The 23,272-nt window shown below is 39.7% G+C and overlaps 2 protein-coding genes across 2 annotated transcripts in view; one reads left to right on the top strand and one right to left on the bottom strand.

The window, feature by feature from the left end:
• The window catches only part of LOC140240990 (uncharacterized), a 41,970-nt gene extending 32,322 nt beyond the window's left edge, over positions 1-9,648 (top strand). Inside the window, exon 4 of the mRNA XM_072320766.1 lies at positions 9,335-9,648. Coding sequence (XP_072176867.1) covers positions 9,335-9,648 — 314 coding nt within the window. The remainder of the gene's footprint in view (positions 1-9,334) is intronic.
• A 12,521-nt stretch (positions 9,649-22,169) lies between these two features.
• The window catches only part of LOC140241137 (putative RNA polymerase II subunit B1 CTD phosphatase RPAP2), a 112,858-nt gene continuing 111,755 nt past the window's right edge, over positions 22,170-23,272 (bottom strand). Inside the window, exon 9 of the mRNA XM_072320898.1 lies at positions 22,170-22,880. Within this exon, the coding sequence (XP_072176999.1) occupies positions 22,706-22,880 (175 nt within the window). The 3' untranslated portion in view covers positions 22,170-22,705. The remainder of the gene's footprint in view (positions 22,881-23,272) is intronic.

The raw sequence follows: 23,272 nt of genomic DNA, 5'->3' as shown, positions 1-23,272 counted from the left end.
AATGACGCAAACAAAACGAAGCATCGATGATGGATGGATTGCTGCGAATGAAACGGTGTTTTGATCGAGCCTGTCACGTGACATGAAATCAACTCGTGAATAATACATCCCCTTTCAACCAATCAATAAAAAGATGCCGCGGGCATCGAATGTGGTCAATAGGAGTGGCATCTGCTTCATAATCATAATGTGTGGTTTGAGCCTGTCCAATTCAATACAAAAGACATGAGAACAGAAGATGCCAGAAATATAAAAGCGACAATCGGATGACTATTTAGGATAGGTGTGCGCGTAGTGTGACGGGGTGGGGGAGGAAAATAACACACTTACGTAAGCTTCTAAATCATTGCAGAGCTGGGGTTTTGTTTGTGCGCGTTCGTGCATATATGTGACAATAATGGGGTTTGATTACTTGTGTGTGCGTTTGTTTGTTTCTTTGTTCGTTGCTTTGTATGTCAACCGAGGACTCGCAGAAAGAAAACATCACGGCATACATGAACATTTTTAGCCACTGGTAGCAGGATGACCTCTGTACCCATGGTAAAGAATAATTATGGTTAAATGCACGCAGTTGTAGCTTGTTGCGAGAACACTTTCTCGCTGCCTTCATTCTGAATCTGAGACGCATGCCCGAGTATCGATCATGATTGTATTTTGTACCAGGTTTTGCGGCTAATTTTACAATAAATATGGTAAATACACCAGATTTTGAAGACACGGACATGACCCGTGAGTGGTTTGCTTTTTTGTTTTTATCATGAGAAATGGCTAATTTCTACAAACGCACTCAAGCAAAGTATAGCGGTGACTGATCTCCTCGTCACTCGGTGCTGGCTATAATATTGTAGACTGTGATCGAACAGTGTTGTTGACGCTACAAGAGATGAAGGTTGCCAAGTTACGGCTGAGTGTTGGCATGTAGTGATCATCACCAGTGATAGGGATAATAAATCAATGACAACTCTTTAGTTACGAATGACAGCGGAATCATGTGCATCCTCTTTTTCTTATTTCTCTGTTGTTGTGTCTATACACAATGACAATGTTTCAAGTATGCAATCTTTTATAATGTTGTCAAATTACACATGGCAAGACTTCCGCCATTTTGTCTCCAGAATTCGACCTTCGATGACATAGTACTTGTAAGTGCATAGACACAGCACTCTGTCATTCAGTGTGTGAATGCCGTGATAGGGTCGTAAAATATATGTGGAGTGCTTAAATCAATAAGTGAACAGTGAATTGCTTTACCCAGCATAAATCGAAGCCGTACCAGTATATTTCTATTGTTCTCAGTCACACGTCGTCTGGTGTTTTTTTTCTTTCTTCTTTTTTTTTTCTCTCAGCGAAATATGTCACCACAAAATTATATTACGCACAATAAGCCCTAGTACCACTTGAGCAGCGCCACGACCCAACAAATTGTTCACAGAGTAAATGTTTTAGAAAACAAGATTTGTGCTCAGAGCAATTTAGAGATTGTTAACGCGCCGCGCGCGAAAGTTTTCTCCATCAATTTCCAGTGCATGATTACGCACGAGCGCTAGTTTCAGGCACGAACTGCCTATCGCGCGCAGAGCATGGGGTTCCGTTCGCTGGAAAACAAAGCGGGCACCCAACAATTGCGTGCATGTCCCGCAACACTCGTCTGGAATTAACGCCCAAGATGTTGTAAGCTTGGATTGCACTCAAGAAAATAATCAATGTTGGCTTTTGGAGGAAAGTGATTATCTCGTCGCGTTGGAGCTGTAAATGACATGACTTTTGTGCCAGGCACGCTGGGTGATGAAAGGAATGCAATAAAGTGGAAAGCTGTCTCAAATCGAACACATGGAGCTGTTTTATTCCGGCGTCTCTCTTTTATTATATATTTTTTCTTCATAGCCAAACTCCCATGATTTCATGACATGTGCATTGATACAACCAGCGAGAGATTTTCAACTCGCGAAAGATTTACTCAGAAGAAGTACGCGTGCTTTTCTTATCTGGGCAGAGGGTTACCCATATTATGCTGAGGTCTTTGCCGGAAATATCTGAAGACTAAAATAGATGCTTTAAAAAAAAAAAAAATCAGACAACCTGAGAAAGGCTCCAAGAAGCCAACCTGACAGAACACAGCGCAGAAGGGAATTCTTAGCTCTCCCTGTCAACAGTAAAAAAAGAAAACGCCCCTTTGTCGTATTAATGATAATATGTGAAATGTACCTCCTGAATTGAAATCAAAGTCTTTACTTTCAACTGTTAATAACTGGATCCTTTGCTATATGGGGGGGGGGGGGGGCACTCAACAACAAACAACCAACTTTTTAGGGCGACACTAGCCATTCAACGGCCATTTTCTTCCGGCAAATAATGCAACTGTGCACCTATCCCTTGTTCAATCTGTGCAGTCAAATGCATTTATCCTCATACAACACATTGTCTTGTTCATCTCACCGCAAGAGGCAAATCAGATCTCGCATTTCAGTCAGTGTTTCAAACTGAAACAGAATTGTTAAACTCTATGACATAACAGTCTATGCTGTTGAAGGAGCTTAGTATCTTTACATGAACGCTGTGGGATATAGTTATCTCACTCTATAGGTGGCCGGATAGAATAGATTTCGGTGGTTGCGTCAGAGTCGGTGGAAGACGAAATCTGTGGGTTCGTCTCCGGACAAAGAAGATCATTTACCGCATAAAGAGGAACTATTAGGCGATTTCCTAAACGAAACGTCTCTTTTTATTTCCCACAAATGGAAACCAATGACTCAGGGAAAGGAATCTTGTACGGGTAAAAGTAAACAACCGATGCTTTCAAACACACACAAAGGAGAATAGGAGAGAAACGTATGGTTAGATAACGCTGCTTCCGGAAAGATGAATTTTCTTAAAGTGAATTAAATTCAGATCGTGTGTTTGAAGTTTATACACCAGGCCTATGCATCGGGATAGCTTTTTAAATATGAAATACAGGTCTATGGGACCTTCTTAATTATATGACTCGATAAGATACATATTGTTATGAAATTATGTTTAGGCCTATTTATGGCAGTGCAGAGAGCATTGCTTTGTGCAATCATGACGAACAAATGAAATGAAGATATGAGTGGCAATTTATGACAATCGATGTTAAATTTGATGTCATAGGAAAACAAAGAGAAGATTAAGGAAGAGATATTGCGAAATGCGAGTCTGCTGAACTTCGTGAAAGCGTAAGGGTCTTGCATCTCAAATATCAGGAAAAATGAGGAAAAAATGAGATCGAGGGTTGCTTTGATTCTTCTGTGTACTATCAGGACTAGAGAACCTAAGTGTGGGTGGGAAAAGTATTTCCACTCCACACACATCACGGCCGTAGAAACCCAGGGTGAACGACACCCCAACTCCATTAGCCGATGTCACGTCGTGTACAGGGGGAGAGAATTGTTTGGATATTTTATGACTATTTGAAAGAATAATTATCCCAGCCAGATGCGGCTCTCTCCCCTTGTCGCATCAAGCACTCTGTCGATCTGATGACATCAAACTAGATAGGAAGGAACCAAACTATGAAAACGCAATACAAGCGAAAAAGATTGAATAGATTTCTCTGCTTTAAACAGGAACAAATCGTGATCTGTGTAAGGGTGGAATGTCCTGGGGGTGTGAGAACCTCTTGAACCCTCCTATAATAAGAAGAGCCATCTGAAAATGACACTAGCAATGCACATTTGAAACAAGTTGCCGATGGTAATCACGGAGTTAATGTACTGAAGCAGACCACGATTTCCCTTTGTTTGCGCCTTTAATATGGAAACGCTGATTATGACGTCATATCGGGAACATCGGGTTGATCGCCTGTCACTGGTGACCTGTCGTCTGCCAAAGTAATCGGTTAGACATGGAGGTAATGGCCGAGCTCAAGTGGCTCATCCAAATAAATTGGGGGCGATCTTCATGGTCCATCGATGTCTTGTCAGTTTAGGAGGACACTGCCCATGCAGGGTGGACTTTAAGCGCAAAAATGAAGATTTTACAAGAGGCGAACTCTGAAGTGTGTGATAGGTAAACGCAATGGGCTTTGACACTCTCGGGTGAGAAATAGGACTTGTCGAGACTCACAGAAAAAAAAAAAGATACTTGGTAATCATGGTCTTGATGGTGTAGGGATGAGGATTTCTGGCAAGGAAGGCTTGTCGTTACGGATTATTTGTGAAGAAACAGGTCAAAGCTGGTGAATCTCACAGTTTTTCACCCAGGCCCATTCCCGCGCTTAAGTGGGTCGCAGCCGATACATGACCGTTTGCAATCAGGCGAGCACGCAACAACGCTGTTAGATGGTGGTGTCATCAAAGGGGTATGATGGTGTGAAAAGATCCCCGCACATAAACAAAATATGGATTTAGAAGAAAAAAAAAGAGAAAGAAGATTAAGAAGAAGTAGGAAAGGCGAAGAAGGTAGAGATGACTGTGATAGTGAAGAAGGACCGAAAGCGAGGTCAAGTGTGCGTAACAAGAGTTGTTGACTTGTCCTCGCACCCAGCTCCCCCCCCCCTCTCATCTCCGCGAAACGATTATGGATTTCGTCACTTATCGTAGTGAGAAAGCAAATATGAGGTTTCATGTACTTTGGCGCGGAGGAGGCGATCAGACCGAATAGTGAGAGTAGCCAGTGAGTGTCGGAGTATACCGCCGGCTGCGTGTAATGACTTCTTGGGAGAGCGGGCCGAGAGGCAGTGTCGGGGGGCAATCTTAGAAACGATTTGGAGGTGATTAGTTGGTGAAAAGAGGGATGAGAGAGGGGGATACCAGCCCATGTTGACAAGGTGATGCGCCATGTAGCTTGATGGACCCGACTCCTTCCTCGGTTAGTCGCAGAGAGGTGTGGGTGGTTGTAATAGCATTATTAACTTTGACATTCAGAATTCGGCAAAATGGCACAGGGTGTGAGGCTTTCAAAGGAAGAGATCGGTGGGTGTGTAATTGAGATGGGTTTCAGAAAGATCATGGTCGCTCTACATTTGGTACAGACAAACAAACTACACAACTATTTTTTACCTCCATCAGGGAATTCTGCTCTGGACAATGTTTCAGCGTCCTAAATCGCTTATTATCGTTAGTGATCGTTAATCACGAAAATCGCGATTTATACCAAGCGCGCATGTGTTGGGGAATTTGCTTCCCTCTATCGTTGAGTTTGTGCGCCAAGTTTGTGCGTCCTAAAGCATTCCGTCACGCAATACGAGACGCAACGCCGAGTTTTCCCTCGCTTCTCCAGGTATTCATTACACGCCACTCTTCACAAGCACTCTTCACTATAGACAGCTACTTCATACACTCGCCAAGTGGTACTTGGTAAGATAACACGCCCTTGTTCCTTCAGTTCTCACTGCAGAAATTCACAGGTATCATTACTACCATATCTGGTGCAACTATTCAAAATAATCACAAAACAATCAATACACGAAATATTAATGATGTAGGCCTTTATACTTTGTCCTATGTAATATGATGTTTTTTTTTTTTTCTGGGGGGGGGGGGGGGTACAGGTGGGTTCACCTTTGACTACCGTGGCGTCTATGGCAAACTGCTCCAAAAAGTTCGCATTTCTTTTTCCGGCTTCAAATTATATCAGCAAGCAGACAACTTAAAGCACAGAACAGATCACAACAATAATGAAGAAGGAAAATCAGAAAAAAAAATGCATCTCTGATTGGCTCATTACCGGAAAACAAAGAAATTGTGGATGTATAAATCCACGTTTCCTTGATTGAAATCCACCGGTATAATACTACCGCCTACCCCCGCCGACACAGCCCAGCAGCCATTGCGGTCGACGCAAAAGTGTCGTCTCATATTATCCTGGTGGGTGATGGTTCTTTAACCCGTTGCATGCCACACTATATTACCTGCCCATAGGCTAGTAGGTTTGTGTGTGATCTATTTTGTATACTTCTTGACTGAATGGAAAAGAAAGGGTTTAATGCTGCGCAGAGGATGATTGTAATGTAGGGCAAGTTTGAAACGCAGGTGACGGAAGTAGCGGGTTTCTTCTGGATTAAAGGTGCTAACTGCAGCATGGTTTTCCCCACATATACACCTAAATCTCTCCAATGGGAATTTGAACTGCGAGTTCCAATGACCTTCCACCCCCCACACAGAATGTCTTGTGCAAGATCACTATTAATTTTTGATGTTCTTGCCTGTCTATTATGGGATACATTTGAAAAATAGTCCGATTATCATGTTAACCACAATTAGAGTTAATCTTTTTTTACCAGCACTGATCTTCAAATGTCGGCAGAAACCTGCAGAAATGACGTCACGCATCGATCAAGATAAATCTCTGAACGAAAACAAGCATACTAATAATGATCAGGGAGTGATCTTTAAAGACGACCTTTAAAGTTATCCATACACACTTGATTATTGACTATGACCACAATCATTTAAAAAAAAAAAAATGAGATAAGATCCACTTCGAATGTTCCAGAATAAGACATCCCGGCTTTAAGGGCGATGTTTCTGTTTGTGCTAGTCATTAGACCCTCATTTTTCTCGATTTTATCCTTTTCCTTTCCTCGTCGCTCGAAATTCGACTCGACCTATCCGCCCGTCTATACCCCGGCCTCGCGATTCCAAGACACCCAGCCTACAACCAACCGTGACCCCAACCCCACCTCTTATCAATGATACATGTATTAGGAACATAGATAACGACCTATATTCGTACGTCCGAGTTCCGCTCCCCCTATATTTTTCCTCTTCCTGAAATCTGATACGCGAATAAATACTTTTCAATCAGAGAACATTTTGAGGTGTATTCAAGATATCAATCAATTTTAGCATTGCCGCCATCTTCCGATTCACCGAGACTGCGCGGTAAATCAACCCCTTCCACGTTCGGTGCCATTGTTACTGCATGTTGGTCAATGTTATTGCTTCTGTTGGTGGTACTCTGTGTTTTGTAAGTTGTGCTGCTTTTTATTTTGGTTCGTATAGTATACGCAGTATAATGTATTCAGTTTGAATGAATGATCTTCAGTAGATAGCGGTATTCAGAGTCCATGTTAAGCAGGTGCGGCAAAAAAAAATTAGAAAACTATGCAAGATATCCTGCCTGTTTTTGTTTATACGGCGCCACTATACTCCCTTTTCACATTCATCATCTAGTATCATTTCATGTGATTTCTAGTTTTGTCGTTCCCCTATAAAACAAAACAAAACAAAAACGCAAAAATATATTAAAAAACGGTCTCTACGCACAAAATGCGTAGATGTCAATATACAAAGCCAATAGAAAGCAGACATCAAAATCATGTGAGTCAGTGTGGTTAGTGAGAAGAAGAATGCCAAAATAACAGGTATGATGGTCAAATTGAAATACACTGACCGATCAAGCATAGCTGAGAGGGTCTGCGGCCGAATCTGCGAGGATCAGTTCTGCTTACCGATTGCCCTCCGCATATCTATCGGGAAGAAATACGACACAGCGACTTGGACACGAGACCGCAGCTTTCTCCACCCTGAGAATATTAATTGGTGATTAAAATTTAACGCGATTTCAGCCCGACAACTGCCTCTTGCGAGCAATCGGCGAATCGGTTAAAAATAAAAAGAGTAAAAGGAAGGAAAGGAATTAGAAGGCGAAGAAGGGAAAGAAGGGAAAAGGAAATAGCTGGATTCCGACTTAAGTAGTGTCTTTAGAGCCTCTGGAGACCAAGCGTGGTAAAATGATTATGGCGAAGGGTCGCCGCTTTGTGTATGTATGTGTGTGTGATTCGGGGAGGAATATTATAGCAGTAATGAACGCAGCTTTATTACTGCGGACTGCATTACAGCAAGAGTGTCAGTGGAGATGCTTGTATGCTCCTTTTCTTGCCATTAGTGAAGTTCAGTAAATTTTGAGGACACTGCTGGCAAATGTGTATGAAAACATGATGATAATTCAGATTGTGATTCAAATTGTGAGCTGATATTGATGATTCTTTTCTGGATCTGATGTGGTCAATAAAAGATGGTGATTTCTATCCCTCTTCCTTTCCTGTCTCTTCCTATCTCTTTCCCATTCTCTCTCTCTCTCTCTCTGTCTTTCTGTAATCCCTGTGGTCCGAGATTCATCGCGGCGTGCGATCACCCGCTCGATTATGGCATCGAGTTGAGCTCGGCGCCCCATCATCGAGCTGTCGGCCGGGCAACGATGACTTAATCCGCCACCACGAGCCGGCCGCGATTTCACGCCCCGTGCCCAGTCGTGCATAGCCGGGCGTCAGCCGTGTCAATACACCCCCATAATACAACACAGTGCTACCTCTTTTTCGTCCTCCTCATCGTCACGACAAATCCCAAACCAAGCCGACGCAATTTTCCTTTTCGACCCCTGCTTGTCATCAAACCGACACACACACACACACACACACACACACACACACGCACATGTATCCACACACAAAGGGGTGGCCCCCTTCCTTCTTTTTCCCCCATCGCAATCAAGCAAAACACTTACTTGCGCATCATTTTAACACCAGTCGGCGCTGTTCGGGGAATGAACGGTTCGCTGTACTTTAAAGAAGACGGGTGTAAGTTTGTGGAACACTTATTTCGCGCGAGTGAGACGGAATTTTATGAATTTTTGAATAGCGAGCGCGCGTCGACGAAAGCGCACTCACGTGCGGCGAATGGACAATGATTGGGCTAGGGTAATTTGCGCGCTCCCGCGAGAGCGATAAAATGTGATGTCTTCATCCCGAAGATGGCGGGAAAAAGGGACGTGGACACTATTTTGCTGCTGTCTGTCTCCCGTTTAAAATTCTGACTATTGAATCTGCGTGTTAGAGCGAACAAGAGATCCGAGAATCTTAATTGCACGGTGGAAAGATTTGTCCTTAAGTGCTTTGTATTTCCAGCCGCAGGGTTGTTTTACAGCCAGAAGCGAACAGATTGCGAGCATTATAATGATACCTCGTTTAAAGAGAAATGCGTGTATGACCTTAAAGAAAAAAGAAAGAAATAGATATCGCATCATTGAGATGATTTCATTACGGAAATCATCGTAACAGGTCATGCCAGCTGTAGCGTGAAATAGGCATTCTCATTTCTTTTTTCGCGAACGCGTAACAACAAACACTTCTTCCCCTCCCCTCATACAAACACATGCACTCACCAACGAAACCATCTTATGTGGATAATGGCCAGTGATGTTTTCAAAAGATTATCTAGGCCATGATATCTGAAACGAAATAGTAATAGGCACTTTGATGTAAGCTATATGACTTCTCTTTTGCACAAGAGCTCTTTTGTTTGATTTTTATGACCCTTTACACCCAATCTTTATTCATCTCGTTTCTTCTTGTTTTTGCTTTCCCTTTCTACAGGCGAAAAGCCGCACAAGTGTCTGGTGTGTGGGAAGGCGTTCAGTCAGTCTTCAAACCTGATCACTCACAGTCGCAAGCACACAGGCTACAAACCCTTCGGCTGCAAGATATGTGGGCGCGCCTTCCAGCGGAAAGTCGACCTGCGACGACACTTCGAGACGCAGCATCCCGAACACGAAAAGATGCTCAACGGACACTCGCCACTGAGCCCCCGCCGGGCCACCCCGCAGACTATGGCCACGACGCCCATCGCCGTCCCCCCGCACCATGGCACGTCACCGATACACGCGGGTTTACCCATGATGGCTATTTGAAAAAGTGGGACAACAGCGAATAACTCTTTCTCATCTTGAGAGGCTGGGGGAATCTAACGCCACTTTACATTCCTCAATCTGTCTGATTGAGTAGATGTTAACCTCCTAGCGGCAGGTATGCGGCAGACGATGATACTTGTCGCCTGGCAACGGGTCAGATGCCATGATGCCCAAAGACGGTGCAGGGCGACGACTAACGCGCTATGTTCACATCTTCATCGGATCGGACTCGTTGGCCGCCTGCGCATTGCGACGGTTGAAATCCGATCGCAGTCGCGTCGTCACCTTCAATGGCCAACGCAGTCCCTTTGCTCAGCAAAGCTTAATGAACTCAACCACGTCTTCTTCTTTTTTCTGCCGACATCATCGCTTACTAAGGGACTTGTTCGATGTCATCGTCGTGGTGGTGAAAACGGCAGCAGTCTTAACGATCACGACACGAAATGAAGCAGATAATCATGGACTGGGTACTCACACCGTGACACGTACGTACAACAGACAGTGAAGCTCGTAGGCGCCAAAAAGAAATCATAAATACAAGCTTCATATTAAAGCATGACTATAGAGCACACATTATATTTTCCCTCTCTCTCTCTCTTTATCTGTCGCTATCTTGCGATGTCACAAAAAGATCGAGAGCCTAGTTCTTTAATAATCTTTGATTTGCTCCCTCCCGAATTGTTCTATAGTCTACAATCCATCCGTAAAAAAGGGTTATATTCCTGAATTACTTATAATCTACTCGACGAAAGTAATCATGTAACGATGTTGTTTTAAAATGGTTAGGTAGTAACGAATCAATAGTATAGTTGTAATAGCAACTTACTACTCGGTCTGTATTAAACAATGTTTGATGATTTGTTCAGCGGTTTGCTGCATAAACCATTATTTCACGCCCGAATTGCATGCAGGATTTTCACCGTCGAGTAATCGCCCCGATACACACATAATAATACCTACAAAAACGAGGTTACGAAACGAAAATTGATTAACGTACATGAAACTTCACTTTGCTTGAAATATCTGTTTTGTGCAATATTTCCTTTCGAAATTGCTTTACCTTTCCTTGTGCTAAATGTGTTTCTACAGACACATGTTTTTCCTTTTTTTTCTGCATATTCAAAACTTTTCATAATATGACCACGTGGCACTTGTAATTCAGTTGTTTTAATGGCGCCATTTTCGATATATCATTTTGCTGGTGGCACACTTGATTAACTAATCGCACTTTCATTTGTATCGCAATAAACGCTGAATGAATTTACTGTACATCTGTATACGTCAATTTCATTTAGCATGCTACTGGCCGATTGAGTGCAACTGATATATTTTTTTTCTTTTTAAAATCTGAAGTTTATCTGTGGCTAAGGAATTGACAAATAATTATTCCTCGGCTTGTCAACAATTTTGTGTGAGGTGCGAAGAAATTGTTCCAAGGATTGTGTGACAGTCAATTGGCTACAGGTTTTATTCTTTATTGTTCTCCTTTAACAATACACTATAATACTTAAATTGATTGTATGCAGCTAATGTATAGTCCACATAGTTGTGTTCTTTTATTTTTAAATTTTGCTTTCTAATTATCATTTTAATCCGACCTGCTGTGTAAATTGTGTTCATTAATCATTTTCTGTTTTACATTCATAATTATTTTGATATAATGCACATTCTTCATTGAAAGCATACGACAAGTGGGATATTTTGTGGCAACACGAATGCAATCAAGAGGCATTGATATGTGAGAGTGGCTCAGTAGGCCTATCTTGAAAGAAGCTCACACGAATTTGGCAAATGTTTTGCCTTGCCGTCCCCAACAACAAATCATGAAATAACCTCAAAACATCTATTTCAATATTCATCAATTCCACAGTTTACATGGTTAAACCACGTGCAATCCCACATCGGGGACAACAACAAATGGCGTCGCTGTCCGTATATCCGATTAGTACATGCAATAATTGTGCAATAGTGCATACACCTATACTTTGTCACTACACTATCAACACTTAATACATTCCAGTGCGTCGTGTAATATACTTCAATATTTCCTGGCCGAAAGGCAGGGCAGAATTCCTTCATTTCCTACCTCATTCTGTGCGGCGTTACCCTGAGAATATCCATTCTTACATAGCCATGACAGAGAAGCAAAATACACTAAGGAACAAAGAATCATATTTATCTGTGCTACACTCTATTAAAAGAATGAAATGGTAAATCAGCATATTAAATTTCACTCCTCAAAAGTTTGTGTAAATGTTAATTTAGCACTCAAAATGTTGGATGTACCATTTCTGAAATAGTACTTCAGCATATTTTTGCTTGTTAGATTCTACATTTTGAATGTTAAATAAAACATTTAACAAAAAGGTCGGTGGAGTAACAACATTCAGAATGTTGATTTACCATTTCATTTTAGAGTACTCCTTACACATTCCAACTTGAATCATTTCCCATTAAAAAAAAAAAAAAAAAGTTTGGAGGGGTATACACACAAGTATATATCACCAAGTGCAAACAATATTATGATAAGCCATCAGGGTAAGAAAACAAACAAAAACAAAAATAAAAGCAAAAGCAAGATTGTGAGTATACGCCGCCCACAGCGATTCCAAACATTATTTATTCACTTCTGGTGTTTTCTGGTGTAGGAAATGTACAATATTTTTAAGTTTGCCGAATTCCTTTCCCTGACATAATACCATGGTCGCTTGAATAACATTGTGTGTTCGAATTGATTGTAGAGTTTGGAGCAAACAAACATGGATTTTGAATCTGACTCCTTTGGACAATGTGTGTACATATTGTTTGATATTGTATCTTATTTGCTTGCAGAGAACAGATGTGTGATTAAAATAAACTGACGAAAAAAAAATGACTACATTAATTTGATTACCTTGCTTTGTTTCTGTCATGACGGTTAGACGATAAATGGTATGTAATCAAAATGTAAACACTGCACGTTCTTCGCGATGTTTTGAACTGAGCATGAAATACAGTTGGTTGCGCGATTGATGTGAATCATGCCGATAATTATATAAATAGTTCATGATCTTGCTTGCACTATACTAAATTATGATACGCGACAAATGCATAATTACCCCAAATAAAGATTCACGAAGCCCGAAGAACGAGGTGAAATAGAATTGCGAGAGGGCGAATTATACGCTTTGGAGTGTGTATTGGCTAGAATAGTGCATAAAAGTGCATGTGTTACTTGCTATGATCAATAAAGCGCTTATGGTTTGTCTGGGATGGGGGAATTGCTCATATTAAGATAAAAAAGTACAGTTTGCTATCGTGTGTAGATCTATAAATCAACGAATGTCACGTGGTATACCTGTATATAGCAGTTATACACATAATGTATAATTAGGCATGTATGTATAAATAGATAAGTATATATATATATATATATATATATATATATATATATATATCGTAGTGAAAAAATAAACTAGTAATGCATTTTTGCCAATAAAGAATGAGTTTATTCGACTCAAATTTTCAGCGGCCTCCGCCTTCTTCAGGAGTCTTGACAATGACGGTATCAAGGCTCCTGAAGAAGGCGGAGGGCGCTGAAAATTTGAGTCGAATAAACTCATTCTTTATCGGCAAAAAAAAAAAAAAAATGCATTACCAATTTATTTCTTCATTTCTTCGTGGAGCCAATACGTGAATTCTCAACATGTTTATATTATATATGTATGTATATATATATATATATATATATATATATATATATCATCTTTATATATATACATATATATATATATATATACATATATATACATCTGTGTATGTGTGTGTGTGTGTGCGTGATTGGGTGTGTGTATGCAACGCAAAGCTGCCGGCTTAAGAAATAATAATGTATTATTCATTCGGTGTATAGAGCCAAGCTTTTGCATCACTGTGCGGGGAAGCTCCAAACTTCAGGGAAAAAATTCGAAATGAGAACATAGATTTCATGTCGTGACAATGCATAATTCATTATGACGTCAACAACATGCCGAACATGTTATAGCGAATATGCCCACATTGTGTCTAGGTTACTGCACGGAATGCTGCGTGTCTCTTTGTGGAAATGATGGCTGAATAGGAAAAGGAATATAGAAGTTGCTTCTTCACCGAAAAGTATGTATACATATATATATATATATATATATATATATATATATACATACATATATATATATATATATATATATATATATATATATATATACATATATATATATATATATATATATATATATATATATATATATATATATATATATATAATAAATAACACGGAAGTATAGAACACCAAACATCGGGAATCTAGTAGAACTGAATGTGCAGATACTCAACAGTTTTCATCCAGGTAAGTACAAACACACACACATACACACACACACACAAAAAAAAAAACATACACACGCACAATCGCGGAAGTCATGGCGCACACACGAACTCACGCGTGTAAACACGTACATTCATGTCATTCATTTATATTATCAACACAATCGTGGATACGCCTTTCAGTGTGGACTATGCTCGTGTGCATATTTTTTGGCCTCTCTGTATGAACAAGCTACAACAAGAAAGGCTAATTTTTTTAACGAATAGCATTTGCATCTATTCGTCTTCAACTTATATATTTCACACTTCCAAGTTGACTCGGAGAGGGGATTATGGCAATTCTCTAAAAAATTCAAATCGCTTTAGTTGAGTTGACGCGCTGGTGTCGAAATAAGTACTGAAAACCTGCACAAACACTCTAAAAAATAAATTGGTAAATCAACGTTTTGGATGTTATCCCTCCTCCAACCTTTTTGTAAATGTTGATTTATTAAATCATTATTATAAGTTATTTAACGTATCATTTCTGATGTGGTAATTAAACATTTTGAGTGTAAAATCAGTGCCTCATTGTGGGTAGCATTTCTTTCAGTATATATATGAATTTCTTTCAGTATAGTATATAATGTGTGTGTGTGTGTGTGTGTGTGTGTGTGTGTGTGTGTGTGTGTGTGTATACATAACGCATACTTCTTCTCACGACGTATGCTTCTAGTATATTACACTTCCATGACTGAAGACGTGTGATCAGTAACTCATGATCCAAATCTCAAGTAGGCCTACAAGGTTCATAATGGTATTGTGGGGAGCCATGTTAGCCCGTAGACTTTGTACATGACTAACCTGGGCCCTGTTTCATAAAGCTATTCGTGAAGTTACGAATAACTTACGAGCGACTGGTGATCAGTTCTTGTGCTGAATTATGGAAATTCTGATAAGTATAGCACATCAGAACTGATCACCAGTCGCTCGTAAGTTATTCGTAACTTTACGAACAGCTTTATGAAACAGGGCTCTGGTTCTCTTATAAAGGCGATGGCTTATAGGGATTATACCAAGTAGGTGTGAAAGGAAGAGAAGAAACCAGAATTTTTCTTTTCTACCCATGCTCCCTGCTGTGAAAAACTCATGCTCTCTATCGCTGGCATGAATAAATTGTCTTGACCCGAAGAAGCACTTTGAGTTAAGTGTGCGTTATTTCCAAATCACTACGAACCTAGGGATCAGTAGTTCATTAATTTGATTGTCCCTTTCAGTATTTTCGACAGCAATATTTCAGTGTGCAAATGACTGGAAACGCGAAGAAAAGTCGGTTAAAAAAAAAGTACTTCTTTAACTGTAAATGCTAGTATCTGACTACTTAACACGTAGAATCACGTATTGACAAATTACGACATTAAACAGTTTTAGCATTCAAGTGTTAAGCCCGGGGAGAAAAATTGATAAAAATTAATAAAATGTGCACAAGATAGTTACATGTAATATCTACCCGTTTTGAAGTCCTGTGGCATCGATAAAAAGGAGATTTGAAGACATATCCAAGGAATTTGTTTCCCCACAATAAATTTATTACAACCACCAAGTTCATAGGATTGCAGCATTTTCTGTCAAATATGGTTATTTCTTCTCTTTTTATTTCGCCATCTCCAAATTCCATAGAAGAGCGGCTTGCAACATGGAGCAACAAATCCAGTGGATTGTTGAGCATAGGTTTTTTTCTTACAAATTGCGAGGAGATTCCATCCTATCTGTAACACCTCACTGTTTATATAACATTTCCCCCGTCCGCGATCATCCCGTGCATAAAAATTAATGAGTTAGATCAAGCAATACATACCGTAAGTCCCCCCCCCCCAAAAAAAAAAAAAAAAAAAAAAAAACTTACAACGGTACCCTCCGCAACGATAACTTTAAAAATAGCGAATCAATCCAAATACAATTTCAGGGTATGAAACCATATCTCATTGCCCACATGTTACAGTAAACCCCATTCACTTTGCTTCAGTGGTCAAAGAGAAATGGGGAATTTTGTAGAGCATGCCAGGGATCTCTTCCCTCCAAGTTCTGTCTATTGTGTCCTCACATTAGTATACAGTTCCAAGAGCAGCCAAGTGTTAGACTTGGAAGAATCACACTCATGACATGCTTTACAACAATCCACATTTCTCTGTGACCAAACTGAATGGGGTTTTCTGCAAAATAGAGCTAAGATGTTAAATTTTAAGAACCTGAAGTAGCATTTCGATGGTTTAATCATATTGGGTGTTATCAATGCGAAAATCCGATGGTAATTTTTTTTTTGGGGGGGGGGACATATTGTACGATGACAATTTACTAGCACAGCGAAAGAATTAACCTTTGTATCCCTGCGGAGGCAGATTGAAGAAAGGCCGTACCCTCAATGGCCCGAATTCACGAAGGTGGTACAAATGAAACCATGGCTTAAACTATGGGAAAAAAAAAAACCATGGAGCGTGTCGCATGGAATATTTCGTTACGAAATCAGTCATTTCGTTGATGAAATGATTATTTTGTAACGAAAGGACAACATTCTGTAACTAAATTAACATTTCGTACACGAAATGATAATTTCGTGTACGAAACGGCCATTTTGTCAACGAAATGACCAATTTCGTAACGAAATATTCCGTGCGACATTTGGCGCTCCATGGTTTTTGTCCATGGTTTAAACCATGGTTTCCCCTGTGTACCACCTTCGTGAATTCGGGCCAATGGGTTCTTTTTCTTACATCTTCTTCATTGTAGCATTTTATCATCGGCAAAAAACAAAGATAAAAACAAAACACACACAAAATAAAGATAATATGATATGAGCTCAGAGATAGGAGAATTAACAAGAGGGGAAGTAATCAATTTCATCACGAGAAAAAGCAAACGTGGTGGGTGACCGGTAAAATCATCTTTTTTACAAACAAAATATCTGGCAAAGAAAAACAAGAACAACAAAAAACCATCAAACCGTTAATTTCCATAAGAGGTCCCTTGTAAGTTTTATTTTGTTTTGTTTTATTTTTATTCTTACCGCGCTTGGATCGAGACACTTCCCAGTTTGTCTCCTGCTTTGCTTCATCTAAGAAAGGCCAAGATCCTTGGAGAGGCGAGGAGGGAAAATTACTTGTTTAAATGTTATGAAATATAGATGGGAAGCTAGCGGCAGAGTCCCTTCTTCCACCATGCGACAAACAGCCGAAGTAAACCTCACCTTTACCGCCTCACGTGTTTGGCTTGTTTCATTTTCATTTGTTTTCATTTTTATGGCGCGGGTTGTTTTACTCCTCCGCTCACGAAATCACTCCTTATACTTACCATTTAGGAGCAGAATTGTTCTCAAAACCGCCATAAAAACAAACCCAATATCAGTGTTTTCTCCCATAAAAGGTTCTGCGAGCACTCCCGCTTCTGTAGCAGTCAAAATATTGATGTAATACAGCGGCAATTAAAGCCCTTTACGACTCCTTCATAATTGAAAGGCGACCATTATCAGATTTTATTGAGACGGGAAGGAAGCCACGGCAAGAATCCTGCCGAGAAGTTTTCTATTATGGCACATTTTGGCTCCTTCTCGTCTTCCTTATGAGCGAGGGGGAGAGACTTTCTTGGGATTGGAAGCACAAGATTGAGATGAGAAGATTATGCAAATGCGGCCCAGTAGTAATTACAGACTTCTCTCCGCGTTTTGAGTCAAAAATCGATGAATCTTGAGTGTGGGAAGAGTCCCCGCGGATTCCCGGGGCTGACAATCTCGTTCCCTTGCTACTTCCAGTTTCGAGTGTGTATTGCTTGTCTTGTGTAAGACTGAATGTTGTTTTGCACAGACAGCATTTAATGGGTCATATTTTGAGCAAACATTGAACCTACATCCAGCACAATATCAACATTTCAAACAACAGAACACAATACTGCAACACGGTACTACAAAATATCGACTGATCGCAAGCTTCAGAAACTAAGAAAGTTAGATCTTAATGTGAAGGACTATATCCTGTTTACCATTTTAGTCTATATGAACTATATTAAGCACTTTGTCATAAAGAAATGCATAAATACTCATACATAGAAATCATTCAGCGGATGCCAGAAGTGTAATGTTGGAAATGACCATACAAAATTTATTATGATTCTTGTATGAAAAATTGTATATTACAATCTAATCTAAGAACATGTGCAAGAAGAAATGCGAAGTTTGAGTTGAAAGCTACTTTGATTCACATGAACCGTTGGCTATGTGCATGAATATTATCATTACAATAATTATAAAATCACCTAAAAATTTACCTAAGTTGTCAATCCCCCGCGTCCTCTTCCACATGTTTGCATGAAATTTCTAGCGCAGGGTGGCATTCTTGGCTGGCCAATGTGGTACAAGCACTGTGTAAGCAACTGTTAAAAACAATATTTCAGCAGGAAGAACATTCTATCAAGATTACATACATCATTGCTACAATACTCCAACTCGCACGTCAAAGACACTGAGCCTGTTTGGTCAGTCTTTCAATTTCTTGCAGGAACATGTGAATAATTATTATGGTTTATGTTAACACCTGTTCAAATTCAGCTGAAATTGCCCCTCAATCTGACACGAAATGTTGTCAAATTTTCAACAGGTTTCTGAGACATCTTCCATTCATGTTACAAAAAAAAAAAAATGCCTTAAAGGCATAATTCACCATTTTGCAGATGAATAAAAACCTGGCATTAGTGCTACAAAATAGTTCTAAAATGTGAGTTTGAGATAGAAACAACCAATGTAAAAATTTGAACCAGTATAATCAATGTTAAGTATTGTTAAATATACAAAATGGAACAATAGTTACAATAAAAATGTTTCCAGACTAAACCGTCTACAGTTACAGCTTAATGAGAAAGATAGTGATATCTCCTTATATTTTAGGCTTCATTGCAAAAAGTTTATATGGTACGATGTTTCGTGATACAACTGACCTACACATATGTATCAAAAGTGATATCTTGAAAATTTTCTAAATCACTGCACCCAAAGGTAAACAGGACCTTTAATTCCTATGTATGTTCATGAATTATGGCCAAAAACCCCCCAAAAAAACTGTGACACACAGAAAAAATGGACAGATAGACTCTTTGAAGCTTACATGCCTCCTTATAGAAAAGGCTGCTTTATCTGTGCTACATCAACTAAAACAGCAGTGACCTTCTTGCACAAAACTAATGAAGAATCAAAATTCATGTGAGAAATCTCTTGGCATGCCTTTAACCAATTCTATGCTAATGAGTCTACTGTGCAAAAATGTCACACACATACGTATGGCCACGAGATTCATGTAGAATGCAGAGGGTTTTAATGTCACACACATACGTATGGCCAGGAGATTCATGTAGAATGCAGAGGGTTAAGATGGCATCAACATTTCTGCAGCTCGTTTACATCATAATACTGTATACGCCGAATATTTCGCGAGGTTTTTATTTTCGCAAATTTCGTGAGTCAGCTGCTATTTGCGAAATTAAAAACACGCAAAAATATTTACTCTAATGCCAATGTGAATGTGACGTACGCGTTTAAATTTCTCCGATCAGTACAAGACTCCACGATCGCAAATTTAACCACTCGCGAAATTGTCGTGAAGTCCCGATTCGCAAAAATTTAGACTCGCGAAATATATGGCGTATACAGTATCTGAATTGCTAATTCACTCAGACCGGGGCACAGTAACTTGAAAATTAGAAATCAATTTCTGATAAGGCCCCAGTCACATATAAACACGGATCCTCACAGATCTACACGATGATCCGGGAGTTCCGGGATAGTTTCGACCTCGATGGAGCGTCGACGAGCGTTGATATGACTGCACACACTGTATCAACACGACAGCTACACGGCAGCCACACGGACCATCCCCGATTGCTCTGCCAACACAGCAGTCCCCGGATGACGCCGGATGTTTTTGACCATCAAAAGTTGCCATGTTGACATCCTGGATGTCCAAGGACGCCCAAGGCACCAACACCGATCTCTCTCCAGATCACCCCGGATCAGATCCGGGGTGATCCAGCATGTCTATGCGACTGGGGCAATCAGTTCAAGCTTCACCAGTTTGTAATTAGCTCATGTGCACATTATTGGGAAAATGACCTTTCTTTTTTTTTTTTGTCTCAGTTTACAAGGCACTTCACACATCAAAGCGATATAATGCATTACCTTGACTGACAAACAATTTATGAAATTCATGTTCAAACAAAGAATGAACCTGCATAGCCCAGGTGACTACAATGGCCCGTCAATTTACACTTGGGAAAGCAACAATTTCATTGTTTTGCTGTGAATGCATTAACAACCTTTTTCTACTGATATTGCAGAATCCTAGGCTTTAATGAACACTCTGTCGCTGTAGGGTAGATGTGCTGGCAAGCACCATTTACATTTTAAAGGATTACATCATGAATAATCACTACATCATAGATGTTCATCTTGGGGAGTTTAAAAACTGACACATTTGTTATCACAAATTACCATTTTCTGCTCATGCACAAAGTAGAAGAATGTGGCTCATCACACAAAGTCTTGCATGGCTAAAGGAAATACGGCCAACTCTGCCTGAAGCTGAATTTGTGTAAGGCGCACATAATTTCAGCATTTAGTCCCCATAGATTTTCAGAGCAAGGTATGTAATAAGCCTGCTATCCTTTTTGCCATGTAAGTTGACCATTCCAGGAATTAAACATTCTTCCTCAGCCCCCACAGACTGGACATATAAATAGCTGACTGTACATAGAATCAGGTTGGCGGTCAATAGCAAAATGTCAATATGTTTATAAAGCACCTTCTGACGCAGTAAAAAAGAGTTGGTATTGCGTTGCTTAGCATTTGTCTTTCCCCACAGTCCTTGCTTGTGTCTTACTAAATCATGATGTAATCACGCGTGCAGCATGTTCCATATTCATATTCTGAAGCTGTTCCTTTTTTAAAGGCCTTGTGTCTTTTCTTTTCCATTCTTTTTGTTACAAATGTTCCTTGTCTTTTCAAGTATAGCAGCCACAAAGACGTCATACATAATGTGCATTTGTTGCTTTGCTTGCATGTCCTCCGGGCTCGGTTTGGCATTAATTTAGCCTCTTGGTAGTATCACATGTTGGTGCTCATTCACATCAAGGTGCTCACCAGATCATGTAGAAAAAGAAAACATGCAGTTTCAATGCTGACCAATGCAGATGTATACTGCAGTGGTTTGGCAAGCTACTACAATGTACTTGCCTGCATTATTTTTAAGCATAACGAATGGAACAGGATTCAACTCACCATAAGAACCAGTGCAGAAGACTTACTGCTAACTGATGAGCAATGAAACAATGGCACATAATATTCCTTGTATGTAGTATGATGACTTTTTAGACTTTTTAAAATGTTTGCCACAGACATGCAACCAGCATTGGCAAGTAAAATGGAAATAAAACCATACTTTTACTGTACGATTACATGAGAAATTAAATTTGTTTAATAGTTACATCAACATTGTCTCAACATTCAGATAACGGAGCTCATTGAACTGTGGGAGAACACATGGTCAAATTCTTCTAAGAATTGATAAGACAATTGAACAAAAAGACAACTTACCATTCTAGGATGCCTCAGGAACAATGGTAATGGATGTTGTTGTTGTTGTTGTTGTTTTGTGTTTAGTGGCGTTTTCCATTCTCTTTAGAATATTTACGCCAAACACTTATCTATAAATTTCTTTTCCTTTTATCATTTTTTTTTTCAAAAAAGAATATTGTAATGAGTATCCTTGGTCAGCTGTCGGTACATCTATTTGCCTGCTTGGATGAATGGTAAGTTGTAGTCTCTTCTTCAGACTGACCATTATTTGTCATTTTCATGAATGTTATCATACACCCTTGCATCAGCTTATATTTTCACTTTTCTAGCATAATGAGAGATGACTTGACTTCTCTCTTTCAGAAAGCAGATGGAATAATATTACCCTTAACCCGTTGAAGACTACTCCAGAGTACACTTGGGCAGTTGTCTGTATGAAATGTGTGTTATAGCAAAACCAGCTACTCCTCAATGGGTTAACATTTATTATTGCAGCAACAATTTGAAGCAATGTGTACTTTCTATTAAAATAAACTTTTGAGGAATTCTCTTTATCACTATACTTTCTTTACATTATACACTGCTGTGACATCATGAATTGCTGTAGTCTTCTTATTCGAGATGGCACATGGATTTAGCCAAAACTTTAACAAATCAAACCTTTGAAAGGATTGTCCCCTTTTTCCCTAAAACTCCATCAATGTGTACATCAAATACTTGTGCATTGACTGAATGCACATGCTTATTTGAGGTAAATTCCCCTCCAATCAACCTGATAATGTGCTACTCACATGGGTACAAAAAATACCAGATTAAGACCCACTAAAAAAAAATGATACAACAATGTTAACAGAGCGGAATGATCATAGAATTAATTACTGTAGATGCAGAAATTTTGCGGAACATTACGTTTTGCATATTTCACGTTACTTTTGGCCAGAGCGAATTCTATGACTAGATATCTCCACAATTTTATCTGCACAGTTTAAGTAAATTGACAATTGCACAGTGCGAATTCCAGAAACCGTATGTTTTTGAGCCGCTCAGCACAAAAAAAAAAAAAATAATAATAATCATGCAAAAATATTGACGGTTTACCAAAATACAGTATTTCACACGAAAATATTACGATGCAACGTCTGCAGCTGATGGACCATCCACTGGCCCCTGTCTGAACTCCTTGACGATGACCTCGATGATACCGACGTCGAGGTCCATTTGCTTGAACATCGAGGCGAGGAACGACTTGCTGCTCTCTGATTGCAGCGCCTCCATAATGGCCGCCTCTTTCACAGCTGCACTGTGTACACAAAGGAGAATAGGAGAAGGAAAAGCAATCACAGTATGGCAAATTTGATAAGCCTTGTAAGAGTGCATCAATATGTAATAATGACATCATCAGCAATTGCAATACAGTTTGACCTCGATTATCCGGCCTCCTTTTATCCGGAAATCTCTATTATCCGGACGCGTTCACGCAGTGAAGGACTTTTTTTTTTCATCCAAAAATTGAGAAAAACTGTGACTTTCATGGATCTATTTCACTAATTTCATAAGACGTGCATGATAGGTTTCTCAATATCTAATGATGTAAAACATGTATGATTTTCACATAAAGATATACTTTATTTTTGTGAAGAAGGGACTACAATTTTGCGCAGGCTAGCATAGATTACACCACCGTTGCGGGGA

Source organism: Diadema setosum, chromosome 17 (assembly GCF_964275005.1).
Source record: "Diadema setosum chromosome 17, eeDiaSeto1, whole genome shotgun sequence".
Lineage (NCBI taxonomy): Eukaryota > Metazoa > Echinodermata > Echinoidea > Diadematoida > Diadematidae > Diadema > Diadema setosum.
Note: the sequence above shows the minus strand (reverse complement) of the source record. Positions and strands in the feature narration are given on the sequence as shown.